The sequence below is a fragment of the Pinus tabuliformis genome, chromosome 8 (genome assembly GCF_031772625.1).
Source record: "Pinus tabuliformis cultivar Carrire ecotype Pingquan chromosome 8, CPIR1, whole genome shotgun sequence".
Classification (NCBI taxonomy): domain Eukaryota; kingdom Viridiplantae; phylum Streptophyta; class Pinopsida; order Pinales; family Pinaceae; genus Pinus; species Pinus tabuliformis.
Window position 1 is genome coordinate 183,513,676 of NC_142294.1, and position 25,550 is coordinate 183,539,225.

General features: G+C 35.0%; 1 protein-coding gene across 1 annotated transcript; it reads right to left on the reverse strand.

The window, feature by feature from the left end:
• Positions 1 to 18,698: 18,698 nt before the first annotated feature.
• On the reverse strand, positions 18,699 to 19,295 carry LOC149234744 (uncharacterized). The gene has a single exon (XM_089368365.1). The coding sequence runs from the start codon at positions 19,293 to 19,295 to the stop codon at positions 18,699 to 18,701; it is 597 nt and encodes a 198-aa protein (XP_089224491.1).
• Positions 19,296 to 25,550: the final 6,255 nt, after the last annotated feature.

The following is a 25,550-nucleotide window of genomic DNA, read 5'->3' on the forward strand; positions in this document are numbered from 1 at the left end:
GAATTGGATAGATGTCCATTTGAATATCTTTGTCATCTATCCTTTTCTCATCACCTAGGTCGTTGCTCTATTTTTGACCGACAACAATTTTTATTCTTACCCTTTTTCCATGGCTTCCTCCTTTCCTTTTTTTTTGATAGGTTCTTATCGTCATGGGGTGGTTTTCGACCGTCGTTCTATGCAAGGTTTACAAGTAAACCTTGGATTCGCTAACATTTTCTCTCCTTCATTTCTCTCCATTTACCAGGTAGCTTGCTTAGCTAATCTTCCTTTTTATGACTTATTGCATGTCAGGAATCTAGAAGAAATGACGCTGCTAACGTGTCCAAGGTTATTATTTCAGAACTTAAATAGTTTTGTGCAATTCTTGCTCGCATCCTTCCTGAAAATCTGTGACGCTGTGAGACTAGTTTGGAATCAATCGACTCTTCCTTGCAGGTAGCCGTTGCTACTGCCTTTATATTGCCTTCTTTCCTTACTATCATTTTTCTCACTATACTAACAATTTTCGTGTTATTTGTGGCAAGCGTGCTACTATGAATGAGCACATGATCAACCCTTGGCGTTGTTTCTCCACTATTTAATGTTACATAGTTTTGTAAATAACTACTTTTTGTTGGTATGGGTTTTAATTTCCTTGGAGAAGATCATTAATGAAACCCCTATAGTATTTGCAGGTAATGAATAAAGTGGCTTGTTCCATTTTACGGTTTCCCATAATTTCTGTTATGTGAGATTCGTTTCACCTTCATTATCATTCAATGAGTTAAGCTTAGATTTTTGCTTGTGTTGATGTGTCTATGTTATTTGCAATCTTATCGATCCATTGCAATAAGTAACATAGGCAACTTCACACATAGTCTGTAATACCTTTTATCAATTTCAAACAAAAAACACCTCTTTCTTCCACAAGAAAACCAAAGCTCGGGAATTGAAGAACAAAGTAAAGGAAATAGCTCTTGAAGGGAGACCCCCAATAAATTTTTTTCCAGAGATGAAGGAGGAGGCGTTCTCCCATTTTCGCAATTTGTATACATCGGACATGCAAACAGAAGAAAGATAGAAGGAGGCCTTTCTTTCACCATTCAATTCAAAAATCATGGCTGAGGAAAGGCTCTTCTCATGGAAGAGATCAAGGAGGAGGAAGTGACAGATGCAATATGGGCACTAGATCTAGATAAGGAACCCAGACTGGATGGCTTCTCCATAAGTTTTTATAGCTCCTCCTGGTTTTTAATTAAGGAAGTTTTAATTAGAATGCTCCATTGGGCTAGAATTAATGGGAAATTAGGACGGGGAACAAATTTTTATTTCCTAGCATTAAAATACGAAAGGAGTAAAATGCTTCAAATTTTAGCAGGTTGAGGCCCATTTCCTTGTGCAATGCATGGTACAAAATTATAACGAAAATAAATTCTAGGTGTCTAAAAATGATCCTCCCTAGACTTATCTCAGAAAATATCTTGGAGTCCCAATTTCGCTGGGCAACCCAAACAAGGAAGATTGGGAGGAAGTCCTGCAAAAATTCCAAAAGAAAATTGTAGGTTGGGGAGCTTATTGGTTTAATTTGGGTGGGAAAACAATTCTGATCAAGGTCGTGCTCTCTTATCTTTCAATATATCCATGCTCAGGTTTGTTAGCTCCAAAATTTATATTAAATCGGATGAGTATTATGATTCAAAACTTTCTATGGCAAGGAGGGAAGAATAATGACAAAAATTTCCATCTCATCAATTCGAACGCAGTTCAATTTCAAAAGGAAAAGGGGGGATTGGATGGATGAAAGATAACGAAATAAAAATTACTAAGGGACATTTCAAAATGAGATGATATTGGATCCTGGAAATGTTGGGTTTGTCACGGTATTCCTCAAAGACTACAAACATGTTGGAAAAGACCCATTCCCCTCTTCAAGGACCCAGCCGCGGTGAATGTAGACGAGAAAGATACTAGTACTTAGAAAGCAACTGAATCAGTCACCTATTCAGTTAAAGAATGATATCATTTCTTATGGGTAGAATCCCATCCCCAGACACCACAAAATATCCACGTACTAATGGTGTTGTATTTAAAACTATTTATATTTTTATAATTAATAAAGTTGAAGATGCATTAAATTTCTATATATCAGAATCCAAATTAAGATTTAAACCACATTTTCAAGTCACATGACAACTGTTATGGAGTTTGTTAACACAAATAAAATTACATAATTAATGTATATGTTATACTCTTTGAAAAGCCATTATTAAAAGTGCCTTTTTTTCTTTCCTCTTTTCTACATTATATCATGGCTTTGAAACGGGACGAACATTAACTACCTGTAATTCAAACAATTGAAGAATTTTCAAAGTGTGAATCAGTTTTTGGAAAATATGGCAGGCTCTCACTTAGCAAAAGGGAACTTTCAAGTGCACTTTCAATAGGTGGAAGATGGAATCCATTCAAGAATCTATAATAATGATGACAAGAAGATAAGGAAAATCCTTGCTTATCGTGTTCACTAATACTCCTATAATAGGTAGAAGATGAACTCCATTAAATCCTCTACAATATGAGCCCTATGCTTATCTTATTCAATAGTTCATGCCATACTTTCCATATAGTTGGATATGTATTAGATTGAATTCAACTTTAGGTTCTAGGAAAACAGAGAGTATTGCGATCCATGCATTAACTTTTAGTGAGTTACATGTTTTAGCAAAATACAATCTAACAAAACAATTGGAGGAAAGTCCCTATTTAAGACGCTTTTTCCAAAAGAGCCTTTCCAGTTTTATGAGACAGAAATTCCCAATGCAAGATCCTAAATATTACTAATGATACCATAGCTATTATGAACTTGCAATTTCATAAAAATTTTTACTTTTGAACTTTTAACTTTGTATTTCTGATAATCCACAAACATGAGGAATATTCCTTTTTGATTATTTGCCCGGATCTAAAATTTGAAAATATTATTTATGTATATTGCTGATGTTCCACAAACATGAGGAGTATTCCTTTCTTATATATTTATAATAATAATTTCACGAGTATTACCTTTTTATATATGTATAATAATAACTGAAATTATTATTATTATATATGTATATTTAAAATTTGAAATTGAAATTATTACAGGTCTAAATTAAAATTTGAAATCTTATTGTTTGTAGTTTTATTTGAGAGGCTAATTATAATAAACTTATTTGTAATTTTTTTTAATTGTTAATAGTGGGGTTCAGAAATTGCACATAGGCAAACATATAGAAATTGGTATTGTGCCTTGTGTCACTGTTTCTGCCACAAAACAAAAATAGTATCATTCATCCAGAATAAACATTGGCCTGACGTTCTTAATCCCGTTTCCAAATCCACTACTTCAGAAGCTGCATGCCCATAGTGTCACAGTCATTTTAATCGCCACCACCAGAACTACCTCTACCTCTCCCACCAGAATCTGTGTTAACATTGCTGTAGTCACTTTGACTTCCACTATAACCAAACCTGCCACTACTACCCATTCTTCGAGGGACACGTTCATTCTATTGTGATTATCGTTGCCACGTCCGCCTCCGCCACGACCTTGAGTCCATCCATTATACTGATTATCGTTGCCACGGCCTTGATTCCATCCATCATAGTGATTACCGTTGCCACGGCCGCCGCCACGACGTTGATTCCATCCATTAGCCGAAGAACAGTGATACCCCGGTGTATCTACGTTCTGATGGCCTAGAGTTGCAAAATTTCCTGCTCCGCCTATCGCCCATCCACGCCCACGGCCTCTGCCACGGCGACGCCCACGAACTTGAGTCCATCCGTTATCTAAAGAAGGATTATGATATCCCGATGTATCGGTGGTGTTCTGAGAGCTTAGAGTTGCAACATGTTCTTCTGATGTCCCCGTCGCCCATCCACGCCCACGCCCACGCCCATGACCACGCCCTCTGCCCCTGCTATTTTGTGTAGAATCTTCTCCAGGCTCAGGCTCATATTCACTCATATTCATCACCTGAAACTTGTGGATTTAGCTCATCAGAATGATCTTCTCCCTCATGCTGATATTCCTCACCTGGAATTAGTGGCTTTACTTGATCTTGATCAGCATGGAGAGGTGATTGATAACCCGCAGATGATGTGTTGAGTTGTGTCCTAGATAGCGTAATTGATATCGTGGATACCTGTCTGGTCATTTCCAAAGTCGATAGGCCTTCTTCCAGAGGTTCCCAAATAGTGTTTATATCAGCAGAACCTGTTTCTGTATTCTGATGGAGTTCAGGGAATCTCGTCTTTATCATCTATGCAATTGTTACAGTCTTGCTTATTGCCCAAGATAATGTGAGATGCACCTTTTTCTTCCAGTAATGCAATTGCATATCCAACGCACTTCCCGAGCATCCCCGCTGCCGTGATACGAATCTCGTTTTCGCTTTTGGGAACAGTGGGGCGGAATTCTCCACTCTTCGATATTTATCCATGATGATGATTATGGCACCCTATTCCCTCCCTCTGCAACTTAAACAAATTCGCAAAAGCCACTGATATCCCAACGGAAAACACACAGTTAAGTTAATGGCACTGATATCCCGATAACATGAAGAACATTAGTTACCGAACAAACATCCAAAGAATAAACGATTGGCATAAAATATATATTTATGGGCACGGAACCATGGACGGCCGACTTCACTCGACCCGCATAATTAGAGGACGTATTTAGTTGGGGGTTGGAACTGAGGGAGTCAAGTACACCATAAGGCTTTGATGTTGATGTCATCTTTATAATGCGTTGGAAATAGGGTTTGAATTGAGTGGGAAAGGAAATAGGGTTTGAGTAGAGTTCGATTGCAGTTTTTGAGATTACACAAGTTCATGAAAAATAAATGTTATTATTGTTTATTTAAAATGTGAAATTAGAAATTATTAGAATAAGATTCATATTATTAAAAATATATAGATATAAATGTGATTACATTTTGAAATTAATAATTATTTGTTTTTTTATAGAGATTTTAGATGAATGGTATGATTAAAAAACTTTGAATTTTTGGAAATAATTATTAATTAAGGAAAATGACATAGTGTAAAAAGGAAAGAAGAAATGAAAATAGGATACAGAGCCCAATGAAGATGAAATGAATATGAAGGAGTAGGGGATATAAGGAATATGAAGGGAATGGGTTTATAGAATATGTTGATGGATAGTGGGTTTTCAAGAATGATTCACTTTATAGCCGTTTTATAGAAGGAATTAGGGTGTTTCTTGATTCCAAGAGCTTGGCCTATGGGAGGAGTAATAAGGTGTAGATAGTAGAATTTTGGTCCCGTCTAAATGAATAAAATATATAGAATTGTGGGAGCCATGTGTGATTGTCTACTTAAAAGATGTGGCTATGCAATGTGTCACATAAGTGCTTTCTAAGGAAGGTGGAATCCATTCAACTATCTATGATAACGATGATGAGGAGTTAAGGAAACTCCTTGCTTATCATGTTCAATCATACATCCTCTTCACTGAACCCTTGACCCTTCCAACTGTCCAATAATAAATTATACAATTCTTCATTTCTCTAATTATTATGTATTTCCATATTGGTTTTTTTTGCAAATTTAGAACACGTGGATTTCCACATCCATATAGGACATACATACCATATTCTCAATGTTTTTAATTATCATCCTTTCTTGGTTGTGAATGGTTAATAATGGTTTCACTATCTATTTAGGAGTTGTGATATCAATTAATATAACCTTAGTTAAAATTTAATGTTAACTTGAAAATCCTTTAAATATAAAACTTCTCGTGTTAAAGAAACCCATGCAAAAAGTAAATTGCATAACTTTTGTAATAGAAAAGAATAAAAGATCTTGTTGGCTTGAAAACTATTTTACTTTTTACAGTTTAATAAAATCAATATGCCCTAAAGCTATGTGTGTTTGCGTTATAGTTTGTGATAAATCTTAAGTGTTTATGTTATAGTTTTTGAGAAATCTTCATTGAAATTGAGTGTTTTCCCTTTCCTCTGTTTTAACCATATACCATTGCTTTCCGTGTTCATTCTTGTGCATCACATTTTCAAGCTCATAAAAATATTGACTCGGATCATATTTATTAAACATTTGTTAATATAGAAATGAATTTCCAGAATGTGTATCTTATCGGGACACATACATATATAAGCTTACCCACAACATAGATACCTCATTCACAATGTTTTCAATTTTCAGTTTATTTTCATTTCTTTGTGTTTACAAGATGATATATAAATTGATATAAGTTTATTTAAACTTCAATTTTAACATAGTCCCCCATTAAATATAAATCTTATTGTATTACAAAACTAGTGCAAATAAGATGACCATTAAAATTGAATTTCTATACATTTTGTAATAAAAGAGAATGGGAAATCCATATACTCTTAGTGCCATTTTAAAAACTATCTAACCTTTTATTATGGATGCGGTCGCTTCCTAAGAGGTTGTTCCATCCTCCTCGCAAGTGTAATGCCTCGTTTAAGTCACTGCAGGCGCTATGCCGTGGGTGCATGTAAGAGTACAAGTGGAGTCTCTTCCTATAAATGGAATTTATGGGCCTGGTTTTGGAATATGAAGAGGTGAGTGCGAGTGGAGGTGAGGATAGACCCTCGACCCCGATCCGCTGTTTCCCAATTTCTCTCTCGGTGGGTAATATTTTCTAGTTTGAAGAGGTGCTTTTGGTAAATAGAATTAACGTTGGTATCTGCATCGAGTGGTGCGACCTTTTCAGTCTTTTCACTGTAATGGTGTGTGGCTTCAGTCTCTCTAGAGTGCTGGTGAGAACGCTGTCGCCTGTTACAGGTATTCTATTCCAATGTTTTCTCTTGCATCACTGGTTTTGTAGGTTTGTTCAATTTCTAGGCCTGTTTGTGATATCGTGGGTAATTGTCCAGTCCTTGGGGGTAAGTTCTGTTGGTTGGATATCACTGGCTCCTGATTGGTTTGAGGTTTTGGGTTGCTTCGAGTTTGGTGTATGATTTGAAGAAAGCTTGTTCTCTTGCCATTTTGTGAAATCTTTCAGTTCTTGGTGTTTGTTGACGGTGTTGCGCTGTTAGGGATTGATACACGCCTCTCTGTGTTATGTCAATGTTTGGCGGGTTATTGTGTAATATTGCGTGTCATGGTTACGGGATGCAGTGATAGTGAGAAGTTGGTGGAATTTGCACCATTGGTGTGGAAATTCGGTGATGATATAATGGTTTTCAGGATTGGGGTTCACGGTTCTATGTCTAGTCCTTCATCTTGCTTTATAGGTCGAGGGTCTTCCAATTGTTTCCGTAAGTGCTCCCTCTTAGTTGTGCTCATGACTCCTATATAGAGAATGTGTAGCAAAAGGGGAGGAGGAGGCAATTTTACTGTGGCGAAGAAAAGGGTCCGTCCTTTTTCCTACGACTCCGTGGACACTTTCTTTGATGTAGTTCCTCCTGAGGGGAGGAAAGAAATTCTACTGTTGGAATGTAAAGAGTCAGGGGATCGCCCGCATCACTCTGATTTTGAATTGGTTGGTGAATATATGAAATGGGCCCCTTCTCCTATAATATTCAAGAGTAGGCGGCAACATTTTTTGATTTCTATGACTTTACATCAACAAATGGATACCCCGTTAGGACCGATTTTCAAAAACAGGCAGGTCAAAAATTATAATGTAATCTCCTCATTGGAGGACATTAAACACATGATTCATAATCAAAGGTTCTATTTAGAAAATCTGGATTCTTATTTACCTCATGTTGAAGGCTTCCCTGTGAGTGACTCAGCCTCTGGTGATCTTACGGACCCCGCGGATGATAGTGCGCAAGCGCCGACTACTATACCTTCTTCTGATCATGAATATAGATGCATGGTTTTGCAATCAATTTTGGCATGCGAACTAAAACGTATGGCCTCTTCGAGGGGTTCCCAATTATATTTTGGTTGAGAAGTACCTTGTTTTGGAGAATATTTCTGGTTGCCAATCTAGTTAATTATGTGGACAGTTTTTTCTCTGTCACTTTTTGTGGTTATCGCCGTGGATGGATGGTGTTATCGATGTATCTTGTGTTTTATGGTTGGATGTCATATCTTGTTGTTTCTCTGGGCTATGATTGGGGAATTGAGATTATGGCTCCCGCTGTTGTATTTGTGACACGCCTGTGCTTTACCTACAATTGGATATGGATAAATGTGTGTACGTTGGATAACCCTCTATTCATGCGGGATCCTATGTGTTGTGATTTTATTGGCGGTTGATATTTCTATGGATGTGCGTGCATTATGGCTAATTCTTGCTTGTTCTACGGTCCACTAGCACCGTTTGGTGGTTGATTTGTTCTTGTGGGTGCCTATACATTATGAATTTCTCGGCGGTGGATCTTTTTGTGGCTCTGGGAACATTATGGAAACTTCCTCTTTATTCTGATGACCAATGACACTATGGTTATTTGGTTTATTCTCTGAATTGTGAAAATATATGGTTATGGAGATACACTCCCCTTTGGTAGTTGATGCTAGGTATTTCTTGCAATTTATACATCGTTATGTTGCTTCTTGTCAATGGAGAAGGGTGATACTTTCCGTGGCTTATTGGCATCGTGTTTTGAAACTTTGCTTATGTATCCATGATGGGACTGGATAGGTGTGTGGTGTTGTGTGTTGTTAAACTGAAGAGAGCAATACTCCTCCGCGTCTTTGTTATATGGGGGTATTTGGGATCTTTCTCTTTCCTATGTATTTCTGGGCGGGACCTGAAAAGGGTAACTTTGTAACCCTTTTTTGTTAATGAAATCCAAGAGGTTCAATTTACAAAAAAATAAAAATAAACACTATTTAACCTTTTATAATTGATAGAATAAAATTTTCATTATATAAAGTATATATACAATCTCTAGAATTTTATGCCAAACTAGATGAAAATCCCATTTGCAATGCCCATCACAAGTTTTTTGTTTTTGTTTGGTTCACCGTATCGGAGACCACCAGGTACATCCACAGAAAACCCACGCGTGTCTAGGCGAGCTGATTTTCATTCATGTAGAAATTAATCCCAAGGAGCGAGCATGTCAATCTTGGAGGGACTGGAGCCTCGGTGGGGAGGATAAGAGCGACTCTACCTACCACCCGAGCTACACCCACTTGACAACACCCATCGCAAATACCAAAAATACAATTATGCAATGTATCAACGAAAGTAAAATTGCACAATTAATGAAAATGTTATACATTTTGAGAAATTATCATTAATATTGCCTCTTTTCCCTTTCATTTTTCTTAACCATATATCATCCCCTTGAAAGACGATTCACAATTATTATCTGTAATTCAAAAGGCGAGAGATCGTAAAAGTGTTTGTTTCAATGTATATGTAAATAATTTTACTTATTTTCCCGATCATTCAATTCTCGAGTTAACATTGTCCAATTGATTAATATTAGTATAAAACCCAACATAAATTTTCACGGTGTAGTTCTTGCAAAGATAATTCAATTTAGTATTAGGTTTTCTGCCTTCCATTCCCTTCATTTGTAGTAGTTGGAAAATACCTACATTACCTTAATATAGTTATATAATATATATTTTTTATAATAATTTGAATATAGTATTATATTACAACTTTGATATAAATTTTTATTATATTTTTTTCTCCAAAGGAAAAAAAATTCGTAACTTCATTTAAATTTTTGAAAAAAAATAACAAAATTACATTTTCCTTATTCTAAAAGAATTCAGTAGGAGCAACCTTCCGGAAGCGCAGAAAAGAAACTAAATAACATTTTATATTGAAAATTATATGTTTTAATATATAGTTTTTTATTTTTATTTTTTTATATCGTTTCAATATAATTTCATTTTATATGATTTTAACCACAACCTAAAACTATATTGTATTATATATTAAAATTGTATTAATTATAATTAATATGCTTTCGTAACTATAACCAATCATAACATAATTACAAATAAAATGATAATATTAATTAATTACTTAATATCATAAAATTAGCGAATTTCCAAAAACAGTTATGAATTGATTAATTTTCACCATTATCTTCATATCTTGAGATGGATAATAATTTTTAAACATTAAGAAGAGAAAATTAATTTATTTTATGGAAACTTTTCAAGAAGAAAAGAGCGTACCGAGGACAAAATGAAGGACTAAATTTATAGACATCTTCTAGATCAAAACTATTAAGGTGTTTCTTGGATTCAAGAGATTCACACGTGGGATGAGTAATAAGGCGTGCATGGTAGGATTTTAGCTTGGCCAAAATGAATAGAATGTTTAAACTTGTGGGAGTGATGTGGGTTTTTTTTTACTTAAATACGTGGGTGTGGATTCTAGAATGTGTAGCATTTGTGCTTTTTGATGCAGGTTTTTACTTCTATAAGTTTTTTTTTTTAAAAAGCAATTTATTTTCGTTAATGATGTCGCGGGGATGGTTGATAGAAATGTTGTTATCCTCTCCACCTGGGTTCAAATCCTGCATGTGACATGTTGAATTCATAATGAGTACACCCTTTCAATAGCAATATTGAGACTTGTTGTCTCGGATTCCTGAAGACTAAAACATGTATAAAAAAATGTTTCACTGATTTCATAAATAACCTTGCTCAACATCATCCCATTTTTCTTATGGGGAAGGGATGCCTACGGGGGAACCAATACTATGATGGGATTTTTTAAGCATTGCTATCTTCTAAACGACCCATTCCTTTTAGAAAATTAGGAAACTCTCCAATTCTGTTCATGGAGGTGTATGGTTATTTTAGATCTATTGTATCGTCCAACGAGATACAACTATCTACATTTTAAATCGAACAATGTCCAAATTGATAAGATCCAATAGGAAATCCCAATAATTTATGGGAAGATTTGAGGACCCGGTCGAAAACTTCTCCTCGCAAAAATTCCTTGAGTTTGGGAGTTAGTAGAAGAGAGATATAAAGAACCTTGATTTCATATTTTTGCTTTTACTAAGAATATTGTTGTCAAGATATCTTGTCTTGGATTAATACTAACAGGGTTGTGCTAGAAAATTTTATTTTGGTTAGAAAAATATTAGAAAATATAAGTTGAAAGCCTAGGTTTGATTTCATTCAATTTCTATGTTTGATGTGCAATTTGAATGTGTAGTTTTTTTTCTTGCATATTCTCTGAAGTTGGTAGGCTGCACAACATAAAAAAAAATGAAACTGAAGCAACCGTCCAACGATACATTATACAACCCAATATCTTCTCCATTTCTTTGCTTTTTTTGCGTTGTCGATTACATTTTTGCCTTAGCATTATGAAAAATTGTCCGCGATATTGTCTTTTTCATATTTAAAATGCATATTGCGATTTGGGCATCGGTGTATCTTTCTTTAGATTACTTTTTATTAGTGTTTCACACCCATACTATTTCTTTACTAAACATTATCAGTGAACATTGATGTCCACACATATTATCTTGGATCAATGCTAAGAGGGTTGTGCTAGAAAATATTGTTTTGATTAGAAAATATTAGAAAACATAAGTTGAATGCCAAAGTTTGAGTTCATTCAATTTCTATGTTCAACGTGCAATTTGAATGCGTAGGTTTTATTTCTTGCATATTCTTTGAAGTAACACAACAACCAAACTAAAGCGACCATCAAATGATAATTTATACAACAAAATGTATCCTTCATTTCTCTCCTTTTTTTTCATTTTCAATTACATTTTTTTCTTAACATTACGAAAGATTAGACGTAGCATTGTCTTTTGCATATCTAAAACGCATATCTCGATTTGGGAATCGATATATGGTTATATAAATTATTTTTTATTAGTTTTTCCCACCCATACTCTTTCGTTACTAAACATTATCAAACCATGACATGTCGTCTCTTTTTTGCTATTTAAGATAACACGTTCACAATTGTTTTAATGATCATTCTTGCTTTACAAGTTGTAATATAAATTAATATAATTTTAAGTGGATTTTAATTTTGACATAAAATTCCTTTGAATATATTCATCAGGGAAAAGAACATGAAAATAAGTTCACCATTATCATTATTATTAATATTTTTAATTAAATAGAAAATACATATATTGCTGGTGTTGTTCTTAAAACCATTTGACTTTTTATAAATTATAAAAATGATGTTGCATTAAAGTTGTATATATTATTTCTAATTCTTTGTTCCTACTTAAAATTAAAATCAAAGCTTTCAACTCAGATAAAAAAATACTACGGAGTTTGTTACACAAACAAGATTACATAATTAATGTATATGTTACACATAAATTATAAAAACCATTATTGAAATTTCCTCTTTTTGATAGTATATCATCGATTTGAAAGAGGATTAACCATAGCTACGTGTAATTCAAAAGGTGAGAGATCACGAATTGAGACGGGAGAAAGTTTTTACTTGCATTAAAGGCATGAGTTTCAATGCATGTATAAATGATTTTACTTGTTTATGGTATCATTCAATGCCCCTCGTGATATTGATATCTTAAAGATAAATAATCAATTTTAGACATTGAGAAAAGTAAAAGTGTTTATTTTATTGGTTACCACTATTTGATACTAAAAATGTTAATTTTACCATTTAAAAAAGAGTGATTTAAGACTCTAGGGTTGGCTCAAGCGTCCTGGAGCGCGACTCAAAGTTTTTTGATAATGTTGCTAGCTGTTTTTGATCTGGGGTTTGTCTCTATTCGATTCTATTGGGGCGAGGCCCCATAACAAGGGCCGATAGTTTACTCGGTTCACCATCCATGAAATGTGGGGAATTGCTCAGGGTTTCTCATGCTTTCATACCATGCTGATTTCTAATAAGGGGAAAATGAATCTCACATTGAAACATTGAATGCGTTTTTGTTTTGATTTTTTGAGTGTGATTTATTTAGAAATAGTGGTAAATATTATGTTAAGCTAAATTAAAAATCTTTTCTAACAACAAAATATTGTGTTTTATTGTTATTGTGACGTTATATGGTTTGACCGTGTAACGTGGTCACACCTTGATCAAGCATGGGCAGACCATGGTGAATCTTTCTTGTCCATGATTAATCAAGGTCAAATAATCTAAACCATGGTCGAACATGTTCAACATAGATAACCATGGTACAATTCGGTCAACAAATTCAACCATATCTAACTATGGTCAAACTAGCTAAAAATGGTTGACCATGGTCATTCATGGTCAGGACGAACAACCATAGTAAACATGGTCAACCATATACATATATTGTTACACATGGATAACCATTATCAAACAATTCTAACAATGGTCGGTTGAACAGGCTCAAAAATGGGAAAACAAGCTCAACAATATTCAAACACGGTCAACGGAATCGTCAATGTTCAACCGTGGCTAGCCATAATCAATATGGCCTTGACCATATTCATATATAATTAAAATTGCCGGCCATGGTCAAACAATTGGGGGATTTTCAAAGTATGAATGAGTATCTCGCAAATATGCCGCACTTTCTTGCTTATCGAAAGGGAACTTGCAAGCATTGTTTTGATAGGTGGAAGATGGAATCCATTCAATTGATGATGAGAAGATGAGGAAAGGAATTTCTTATCATGTTCAATAATACGTCCTCGTAACATACCACTTTCACACATTTTTTTCCTTCTTTCTATAAATAATAATTAAGGCTTTCTGAAAGAAACTACCTAATCAAGATGAGGAAAGCCATTTCTTAGCATGTTCAATAATACATCCTCGTAACACACCTCTTTCACACAACTTTTCTTTTATTTCTATAAATAATAATTAAGGCTTTCTCAAAGAAACTCCCTAACCAAGATTTATGGATAAAATCTCGAGTACATTAAAAATAGTAAAATAATTCTAAGGGATTTTGGCCAACACTAATTATACCTCGTTCTCTAGCCGAGAGAATTATGAACGTTAATATAATTTTCATATCTGGGAATTTGTCTAATGGACAATTGTGACCATTACATATTTTATCGGCTGACATCCTTTTCTCTCACCGAGAGTATTTTCTATGTAACCACAAAGGGAATTTATTAAAGTCTGACTTACCTTCTTAATCCCCTACATAACTGCTTGTGCCTATTTTGATATTCTAGTCATCATGCATGTACTCTTCATGACTTGTAACATACCTAGCGATCTTTGATTGAGACTTGGTCGACTTACGTATCACATATCACATTGTTATATGGTTGTTTACTGCTCACGATTTAGATCATGCGGTGCAAATCCAATGACCTATGCTAGTCTAGCATTAGCCTTGGAATTGGATCGATGTCCATTTGAATATCTTTGTCATCTCTCCTTTTCTCATCACCTAGGTCGTTGCTCTATTTTTGACCGACAACAATTTTTCTTTTTACCCTTTTTCCATGGCTTCCTCCTTTCCTTTTTTTTTTGATAGGTTCTTATCGTCATGGGGTGGTTCTCGACCGTCGTTCTATGCAAGGTTTACAAGTAAACCTTGGATTCGCTCACATTTTCTCTCCTTCATTTCTCTCCATTTACCAGGTAGCTTGCTTAGCTAATCTTCCTTTTTATGACTTATTGCAGGTCAGGAATCTAGAAGAAATGACGCTGCTAACGTGTCCAAGGTTATTATTTCAGAACTTAAATAGTTTTGTGCAATTCTTGCTCGCATCCTGCCTGAAAATCTGTGACGCTGTGAGACTAGTTTGGAATGAATCGACTCTTCCTTGCAGGTAGCCGTTGCTACTGCCTTTATATTGCCTTCTTTCCTTACTATCATTTTTCTCACTATACTAACAATTTTCGTGTTATTTGTGGCAAGCGTGCTACTATGAATGAGCACATGATCAACCCTTGGCGTTGTTTCTCCACTATTTAATGTTACATAGTTTCGTAAATAACTACTTTTTGTTGGTATGGGTTTTAATTTCCTTGGAGAAGATCATTAATGAAACCCCTATAGTATTTGCAGGTAATGAATAAAGTGTCTTGTTCCATTTTATGGTTTTCCATAATTTCTGTTATGTGAGATTCGTTTCACCTTCATTATCATTCAATGAATTATGCTTAGATTTAAATCAGGTTTTCTTTTTCACAACGGTAACGAAAAAATAAAACATTTTCGTTAAAATGAGGCAGCGCGCGTGGTTTGTAGAGATGTTGTTATCTCCTCTTCTCTGGCTCAATACCTGCATGTGTCATGCGGAATTCATAATGAGTAGACCCTTGTAATAGTGTTCAAACTTGTTGTCGGAGATTCTTGAAGACCGGAACATGTATAAAAAAGTATTTCACTGATTCCATAAAGAACCTTTCCCAACATCACCCCATTTTTCTTATGTGAAAGGAATGTATGCGGGGGAAACCTCTCTTGCTCAAGCGATGCTTGTATTAGGGAAATTGGGAACGGACTTGGAAAATATATAGATCGGAGAGAGCACAAGGGTGGACAATTCGCCTACACTGAGATATGTGTCAAAGTGGACTTTGAGAAGGTTCTCCCAACCATAATATTCTTAACAATGGGGAACTGGAAGCACTGTGAGATCCTGGAATATGAACAAATCCCACTTAAGTGTAGTATCTATCATGAGCACAACCATTTGGACAGGGATTGCAAGAAAGCACTGTCTAAAGCTCCAGAGACAACCATATAGAAAACCATATAGAAATGAGGGTGCATCAAATTCAACAAATCCATTTAGGGTTCTTCAATCTTCTGAGGCTACCTAACTAGATCCATAAGAGAATCAAGCAGAAGAAGATGAAGGAATAGCCGAGCGAAACATAGTGGTGAGTTCCATTTCTGTGTTGAGACTCTGTTTTTGAGCTCACACTTGTAACAACCATTTGAAGACATAATAAAGAGGTCAGCATTGGAAGCTAGGACCAGGAGACGTAGCCAGAAAGTCTGGTGAACTCCTTTAGCAATTTTTCTTGTGTTGATGTGTCTGATTGTGTTTATATAATTTTTTAAGTGTCTATGTTATTCGCAATCTTATCGATCCATTGCAATAAGTAACATAGGCAACTTCACACATAGTCTGTAATACCTTTTATCAATTTCAAACAAAAAACACCTCTTTCTTCCACAAGAAAACCAAAGCTCGGGAATTGAAGAACAAAGTAAAGGAAATAGCTCTTGAAGGGAGACCCCCAATAAATTTTTTCCAGAGATGAAGGAGGAGGCGTTCTCCCATTTTCGCAATTTGTATACATCGGACATGCAAACAGAAGAAAGATAGAAGGAGGCCTTTCTTTCACCATTCAATTCAAAAATCATGGCTGAGGAAAAGGCTCTTCTCATGGAAGAGATCAAGGAGGAGGAAGTGACAGATGCAATATGGGCACTAGATCTAGATAAGGAACCCAGACTGGATGGCTTCTCCATAAGTTTTTATAGCTCCTCCTGGTTTTTAATTAAGGAAGTTTTAATTAGAATGCTCCATTGGGCTAGAATTAATGGGAAATTAGGACGGGGAACAAATTTTTATTTCCTAGCATTAAAATACGAAAGGAGTAAAATGCTTCAAATTTTAGCAGGTTGAGGCCCATTTCCTTGTGCAATGCATGGTACAAAATTATAACGAAAATAAATTCTAGGTGTCTAAAAAGGATCCTCCCTAGACTTATCTCAGAAAATATCTTGGAGTCCCAATTTCGCTGGGCAACCCAAACAAGGAAGATTGGGAGGAAGTCCTGCAAAAATTCCAAAAGAAAATTGTAGGTTGGGGAGCTTATTGGTTTAATTTGGGTGGGAAAACAATTCTGATCAAGGTCGTGCTCTCTTATCTTGCAATATATCCATGCTCAGGTTTGTTAGCTCCAAAATTTATATTAAATCGGATGAGTATTATGATTCAAAACTTTCTATGGCAAGGAGGGAAGAATAATGACAAAAATTTCCATCTCATCAATTCGAACGCAGTTCAATTTCAAAAGGAAAAGGGGGATTGGGAATTAGGAACCCTCTAATGCTTAATATATCTCCGGGAGCCAAGCTCGTATCGAGCGATCTCTCATTGCAAAGAGTGGTATTTGAGGCTTTCATAAGGAAATATTTCCATAAATCCCGAATCGAAAGACTTGAGGAAGTTCAATGGACAGGTCGTGGATCTAAAATATGGAAGCTTGTGTAGGAAAATGCCCCTCTTATTGTGGACAACTTGGGATGGCAAGCGAGGAGTGGGGCTGCGGAAGGAAACATACCTTCCCACTGATTTGAATGGATGAAAGATAACGAAATAAAAATTATTAAGGGACATTTCAAAATGGGATGATATTGGATCCTGGAATGGTTGGGTTTGTCACGGTATTCCTCAAAGACTACAAACATGTTGGAAAAGACCCATTCCCCTCTTGAAGGACCCATCCGCGGTGAATGTAGACGAGAAAGATACTAGGACCTAGAAAGCAACTGAATCAGTCACCTATTCAGTTAAAGAATGATATCATTTCTTATGGGTAGAATCCCATCCCCAGACACCACAAAATATCCACGTACTAATGGTGTTGTATTTAAAACTATTTATATTTTTATAATTAATAAAGTTGAAGATGCATTAAATTTCTATATATCAGAATCCAAATTAAAATTTAAACCACATTTTCAAGTCACATGACAACTGTTATGGAGTTTGTTAACACAAATAAAATTACATAATTAATGTATATGTTATACTCTTTGAAAAGCCATTATTAAAAGTGCCTTTTTTTCTTTCCTCTTTTCTACATTATATCATGGCTTTGAAAAGGGACGAACATTAACTACCTGTAATTCAAACAATTGAAGAATTTTCAGTGTGAATCATTTTTTGGAAAATATGTCAGGCTCTCACTTAGCAAAAGGGAACTTTCAAGTGCACTTTCAATAGGTGGAAGATGGAATCCATTCAAGAATCTATGATAATGATGACAAGAAGATAAGGAAAATCCTTGCTTATCGTGTTCACTAATACTCCTATAATAGGTAGAAGATGAACTCCATTAAATCCTTACAATATGAGCCCTATGCTTATCTTATTCAATAGTTCATGCCATACTTTCCATATAGTTGGATATGTATTAGATTGAATTCAACTTTAGGTTCTAGGAAAACAGAGAGTATTGCAATCCATGCATAGTGAGTTACATGTTTTAGCAAAATACAATCTAACAAAACAATTGGAGGAAAGTCCCTATTTAAGACATTTTTCCAAAAGAGCCTTTCCAGTTTTATGAGACAGAAATTCCCAATGCAAGATCCTAAATATTACTAATGATACCATAGCTATTATGAACTTGCAATTTCATAAAATTATTTACTTTTGAACTTTTAACTTTGTATTGCTGATAATCCACAAACATGAGGAGTATTCCTTTTTTATTATTTGCCCGATCTAAAATTTGAAAATATTATTTATGTATATTGCTGATGATCCACAAACATGAGGAGTATTCCTTTCTTATATATGTATAATAATAATTTCACCAATATTCCCTTTTTATATATGTATAATAATAAATGAAATTATTATTATTATATATGTATATTTAAAATTTGAAATTGAAATTATTACAAGTCTAAATTTAAAATTTGAAATCTTATTGTTTGTAGTTTTATTTGAGAGGCTAATTATAATAAACTTATTTATAATTTTTTTAATTGTAATAGTGGGGTTCAGAAATTTCACATAGGCAAACATATAGAAATTGGTATTGTGCCTTGTGTCACTGTTTCTGCCACAAAACAAAAATAGTATCATTCATCCAGAATAAACATTGGCCTGACGTTCTTAATCCCGTTTCCAAATCCTCTGCCCCTGCTATTTTGTGTAGAATCTTCTCCAGGCTCAGGCTCATACTCATATTCATCACCTGAAACTTGTGGATTTAGCTCATCAGAATGATCTTCTCCCTCATGCTGATATTCCTCACCTGGAATTAGTGGCTTTACTTGATCTTGATCAGCATGGAGAGGTGATTGATAACCTGCAGATGATGTGTTGAGTTGTGTCCTAGATAGCGTAATTGATATCGTGGATACCTGTCTGGTCATTTCCAAAGTCGATAGGCCTTCTTCCAGAGGTTCCCAAATAGTGTTTATATCAGCAGAACCTGTTTCTGTATTCTGATGGAGTTCAGGGAATCTCGTCTTTATCATCTCTGCAATTGTTACAGTCTTGCTTATTGCTCTTCCCATTCCCTTCAAGATAATGTGAGATGCACCTTTTTCTTCCAGTAATGCAATTGCATATCCAACGCACTTCCCGAGCATCCCCGCTGCCGTGATACGAATCTCGTTTTCGCTTTTGGGAACAGTGGGGCCGGAATTCTCCACTCTTCGATATTTATCCATGATGATGATTATGGCACCCTATTCCCTCCCTCTGCAACTTAAACAAATTCGCAAAAGCCACTGATATCCCAACGGAAAACACACAGTTAAGTTAATGGCACTGATATCCCGATAACATGAAGAACATTAGTTACCGAACAAACATCCAAAGAATAAACGATTGGCATAAAATATATATTTATGGGCACGGAACCATGGACGGCCGACTTCACTCGACCCGCATAATTAGAGGACGTATTTAGTTGGGGGTTGGAACTGAGGGAGTCAAGTACACCATAAGGCTTTGATGTTGATGTCATCTTTATAATGCGTTGGAAATAGGGTTTGAATTGAGTGGGAAAGGAAATAGGGTTTGAGTAGAGTTCGATTGCAGTTTTTGAGATTCCACAAGTTCATGAAAAATAAATGTTATTATTGTTTATTTAAAATGTGAAATTAGAAATTATTAGAATAAGATTCATATTATTAAAAATATATAGATATAAATGTGATTACATTTTGAAATTAATAATTATTTGTTTTTTTTATAGAGATTTTAGATGAATGGTATGATTAAAAAACTTTGAATTTTTGGAAATAATTATTAATTAAGGAAAATGACATAGTGTAAAAAAGAAAGAAGAAATGAAAATAGGATACAGAGCCCAATGAAGATGAAATGAATATGAAGGAGTAGGGGATATAAGGAATAGGAAGGGAATGGGTTTATAGAATATGTTGATGGATAGTGGGTTTTCAAGAATGATTCACTTTATAGCCGTTTTATAGAAGGAATTAGGGTGTTTCTTCATTCCAAGAGCTTGGCCTATGGGAGGAGTAATAAGGTGTAGATAGTAGAATTTTGGTCCGGTCTAAATGAATAAAATATATAGAATTGTGGGAGCCATGTGTGATTGTCTACTTAAAAGATGTGGCTATGCAATGTGTCACATAAGTGCTTTCTAAGGAAGGTGGAATCCATTCAACTATCTATGATAACGATGATGAGGAGTTAAGGAAACTCCTTGCTTATCATGTTCAATCATACATCCTCTTCACTGAACCCTTGACCCTTGTTCCAACTGTCCAATAATAAATTATACAATTCTTCATTTCTCTAATTATTATGTATTTCCGATTGACATTCTGTAATATTGGTTGTTTTTGCAAATTTAGAACACGTGGATTTCCACATCCATATAGGACATACATACCATATTCTCAATGTTTTTAATTATCATCCTTTCTTGGTTGTGAATGGTTAATAATGGTTTCACTATCTATTTACGAGTTGTGATATCAATTAATATAACCTTAGTTAAAATTTAATGTTAACTTGAAAATCCTTTAAATATAAAACTTCTCGTGTTAAAGAAACCCATGCAAAAAGTAAATTGCATAACTTTTGTAATAGAAAAGAATAAAAATCTTGTTGGCTTGAAAACTATTTTACTTTTTACAGTTTAATAAAATCAATATGCCCTAAAGCTATGTGTGTTTGCGTTATAGTTTGTGATAAATCTTAAGTGTTTATGTTATAGTTTTTGAGAAATCTTCATTGAAATTGAGTGTTTTCCCTTTCCTCTGTTTTAACCATATACCATTGCTTTCCGTGTTCATTCTTGTGCATCACATTTTCAAGCTCATAAAAATATTGACTCGGATCATATTTATTAAACATTTGTTAATATAGAAATGAATTTCCAGAATGTGTATCTTATCGGGACACATACATATATAAGCTTACCCACAACATAGATACCTCATTCACAATGTTTTCAATTTTCAGTTTATTTTCATTTCTTTGTGTTTACAAGATGATATATAAATTGATATAAGTTTATTTAAACTTCAATTTTAACATAGTCCCCCATTAAATATAAATCTTATTGTATTACAAAACTAGTGCAAATAAGATGACCATTAAAATTGAATTTCTATACATTTTGTAATAAAAGAGAATGGGAAATCCATATACTCTTAGTGCCATTTTAAAAACTATCTAACCTTTTATTATGGATGCGATCGCTTCCTAAGAGGTTGTTCCATCCTCCTCCCAAGTGTAATGCCTCGTTTAAGTCACTGCAGGCGCTATGCCGTGGGTGCATGTAAGAGTACAAGTGGAGTCTCTTCCTATAAATGGAATTTATGGGCCTGGTTTTGGAATATGAAGAGGTGAGTGCGAGTGGAGGTGAGGATAGACCCTCGACCCCGATCCGCTGTTTCCCAATTTCTCTCTCGGTGGGTAATATTTTCTAGTTTGAAGAGGTGCTTTTGGTAAATAGAATTAACGTTGGTATCTGCATCGAGTGGTGCGACCTTTTCAGTCTTTTCACTGTAATGGTGTGTGGCTTCAGTCTCTCTAGAGTGCTGGTGAGAACGCTGTCGCCTGTTACAGGTATTCTATTCCAATGTTTTCTCTTGCATCACTGGTTTTGTAGGTTTGTTCAATTTCTAGGCCTGTTTGTGATATCGTGGGTAATTGTCCAGTCCTTGGGGGTAAGTTCTGTTGGTTGGATATCACTGGCTCCTGATTGGTTTGAGGTTTTGGGTTGCTTCGAGTTTGGTGTATGATTTGAAGAAAGCTTGTTCTCTTGCCATTTTGTGAAATCTTTCAGTTCTTGGTGTTTGTTGACGGTGTTGCGCTGTTAGGGATTGATACACGCCTCTCTGTGTTATGTCAATGTTTGGCGGGTTATTGTGTAATATTGCGTGTCATGGTTACGGGATGCAGTGATAGTGAGAAGTTGGTGGAATTTGCACCATTGGTGTGGAAATTCGGTGATGATATAATGGTTTTCAGGATTGGGGTTCACGGTTCTATGTCTAGTCCTTCATCTTGCTTTATAGGTCGAGGGTCTTCCAATTGTTTCCGTAAGTGCTCCCTCTTAGTTGTGCTCATGACTCCTATATAGAGAATGTGTAGCAAAAGGGGAGGAGGAGGCAATTTTACTGTGGCGAAGAAAAGGGTCCGTCCTTTTTCCTACGACTCCGTGGACACTTTCTTTGATGTAGTTCCTCCTGAGGGGAGGAAAGAAATTCTACTGTTGGAATGTAAAGAGTCAGGGGATCGCCCGCATCACTCTGATTTTGAATTGGTTGGTGAATATATGAAATGGGCCCCTTCTCCTATAATATTCAAGAGTAGGCGGCAACATTTTTTGATTTCTATGACTTTACATCAACAAATGGATACCCCGTTAGGACCGATTTTCAAAAACAGGCAGGTCAAAAATTATAATGTAATCTCCTCATTGGAGGACATTAAACACATGATTCATAATCAAAGGTTCTATTTAGAAAATCTGGATTCTTATTTACCTCATGTTGAAGGCTTCCCTGTGAGTGACTCAGCCTCTGGTGATCTTACGGACCCCGCGGATGATAGTGCGCAAGCGCCGACTACTATACCTTCTTCTGATCATGAATATAGATGCATGGTTTTGCAATCAATTTTGGCATGCGAACTAAAACGTATGGCCTCTTCGAGGGGTTCCCAATTATATTTTGGTTGAGAAGTACCTTGTTTTGGAGAATATTTCTGGTTGCCAATCTAGTTAATTATGTGGACAGTTTTTTCTCTGTCACTTTTTGTGGTTATCGCCGTGGATGGATGGTGTTATCGATGTATCTTGTGTTTTATGGTTGGATGTCATATCTTGTTGTTTCTCTGGGCTATGAATTGGGGAATTGAGATTATGGCTCCCGCTGTTGTATTTGTGACACGCCTGTGCTTTACCTACAATTGGATATGGATAAATGTGTGTACGTTGGATAACCCTCTATTCATGCGGGATCCTATGTGTTGTGATTTTATTGGCGGTTGATATTTCTATGGATGTGCGTGCATTATGGCTAATTCTTGCTTGTTCTACGGTCCACTAGCACCGTTTGGTGGTTGATTTGTTCTTGTGGGTGCCTATACATTATGAATTTCTCGGCGGTGGATCTTTTTGTGGCTCTGGGAACATTATGGAAACTTCCTCTTTATTCTGATGACCAATGACACTATGGTTATTTGGTTTATTCTCTGAATTGTGAAAATATATGGTTATGGAGATACACTCCCCTTTGGTAGTTGATGCTAGGTATTTCTTGCAATTTATACATCGTTATGTTGCTTCTTGTCAATGGAGAAGGGTGATACTTTCCGTGGCTTATTGGCATCGTGTTTTGAAACTTTGCTTATGTATCCATGATGGGACTGGATAGGTGTGTGGTGTTGTGTGTTGTTAAACTGAAGAGAGCAATACTCCTCCGCGTCTTTGTTATATGGGGGTATTTGGGATCTTTCTCTTTCCTATGTATTTCTGGGCGGGACCTGAAAAGGGTAACTTTGTAACCCTTTTTTGTTAATGAAATCCAAGAGGTTCAATTTACAAAAAAATAAAAATAAACACTATTTAACCTTTTATAATTGATAGAATAAAATTTTCATTATATAAAGTATATATACAATCTCTAGAATTTTATGCCAAACTAGATGAAAATCCCATTTGCAATGCCCATCACAAGTTTTTTGTTTTTGTTTGGTTCACCGTATCGGAGACCACCAGGTACATCCACAGAAAACCCACGCGTGTCTAGGCGAGCTGATTTTCATTCATGTAGAAATTAATCCCAAGGAGCGAGCATGTCAATCTTGGAGGGACTGGAGCCCCGGTGGGGAGGATAAGAGCGACTCCTACCTACCACCCGAGCTACACCCACTTGACAACACCCATCGCAAATACCAAAAATACAATTATGCAATGTATCAACGAAAGTAAAATTGCACAATTAATGAAAATGTTATACATTTTGAGAAATTATCATTAATATTGCCTCTTTTCCCTTTCATTTTTCTTAACCATATATGTAAATAGTTTTACTTATTTTCCCGATCATTCAATTCTCGAGTTAACATTGTCCAATTGATTAATATTAGTATAAAACCCAACATAAATTTTCACGGTGTAGTTCTTGCAAAGATAATTCAATTTAGTATTAGGTTTTCTGCCTTCCATTCCCTTCATTTGTAGTAGTTGGAAAATACCTACATTACCTTAATATAGTTATATAATATATATTTTTTATAATAATTTGAATATAGTATTATATTACAACTTTGATATAAATTTTTATTATATTTTTTTCTCCAAAGGAAAAAAAATTCGTAACTTCATTTAAATTTTTGAAAAAAAATAACAAAATTACATTTTCCTTATTCTAAAAGAATTCAGTAGGAGCAACCTTCCGGAAGCGCAGAAAAGAAACTAAATAACATTTTATATTGAAAATTATATGTTTTAATATATAGTTTTTTATTTTTATTTTTTTATATCGTTTCAATATAATTTCATTTTATATGATTTTAACCACAACCTAAAACTATATTGTATTATATATTAAAATTGTATTAATTATAATTAATATGCTTTCGTAACTATAACCAATCATAACATAATTACAAATAAAATGATAATATTAATTAATTACTTAATATCATAAAATTAGCGAATTTCCAAAAACAGTTATGAATTGATTAATTTTCACCATTATCTTCATATCTTGAGATGGATAATAATTTTTAAACATTAAGAAGAGCAAATTAATTTATTTTATGGAAACTTTTCAAGAAGAAAAGAGCGTACCGAGGACAAAATGAAGGACTAAATTTATAGACATCTTCTAGATCAAAACTATTAAGGTGTTTCTTGGATTCAAGAGATTCACACGTGGGATGAGTAATAAGGGGTGCATGGTAGGATTTTAGCTTGGCCAAAATGAATAGAATGTTTAAACTTGTGGGAGTGATGTGGGTTTTTTTTTACTTAAATACGTGGGTGTGGATTCTAGAATGTGTAGCATTTGTGCTTTTTGATGCAGGTTTTTACTTCTATAAGTTTTTTTTTTTAAAAAGCAATTTATTTTCGTTAATGATGTCGCGGGGATGGTTGATAGAAATGTTGTTATCCTCTCCACCTGGGTTCAAATCCTGCATGTGACATGTTGAATTCATAATGAGTACACCCTTTCAATAGCAATATTGAGACTTGTTGTCTCGGATTCCTGAAGACTAAAACATGTATAAAAAAATGTTTCACTGATTTCATAAATAACCTTGCTCAACATCATCCCATTTTTCTTATGGGGAAGGGATGCCTACGGGGGAACCAATACTATGATGGGATTTTTTAAGCATTGCTATCTTCTAAACGACCCATTCCTTTTAGAAAATTAGGAAACTCTCCAATTCTGTTCATGGAGGTGTATGGTTATTTTAGATCTATTGTA

What these genes read in the sequence shown, in the direction of transcription:
- LOC149234744 (XM_089368365.1), bottom strand. Translation starts at nt 19,295, where the DNA reads ATGGATAAATATCGAAGAGTGGAGAATTCCGGCCCCACTGTTCCCAAA.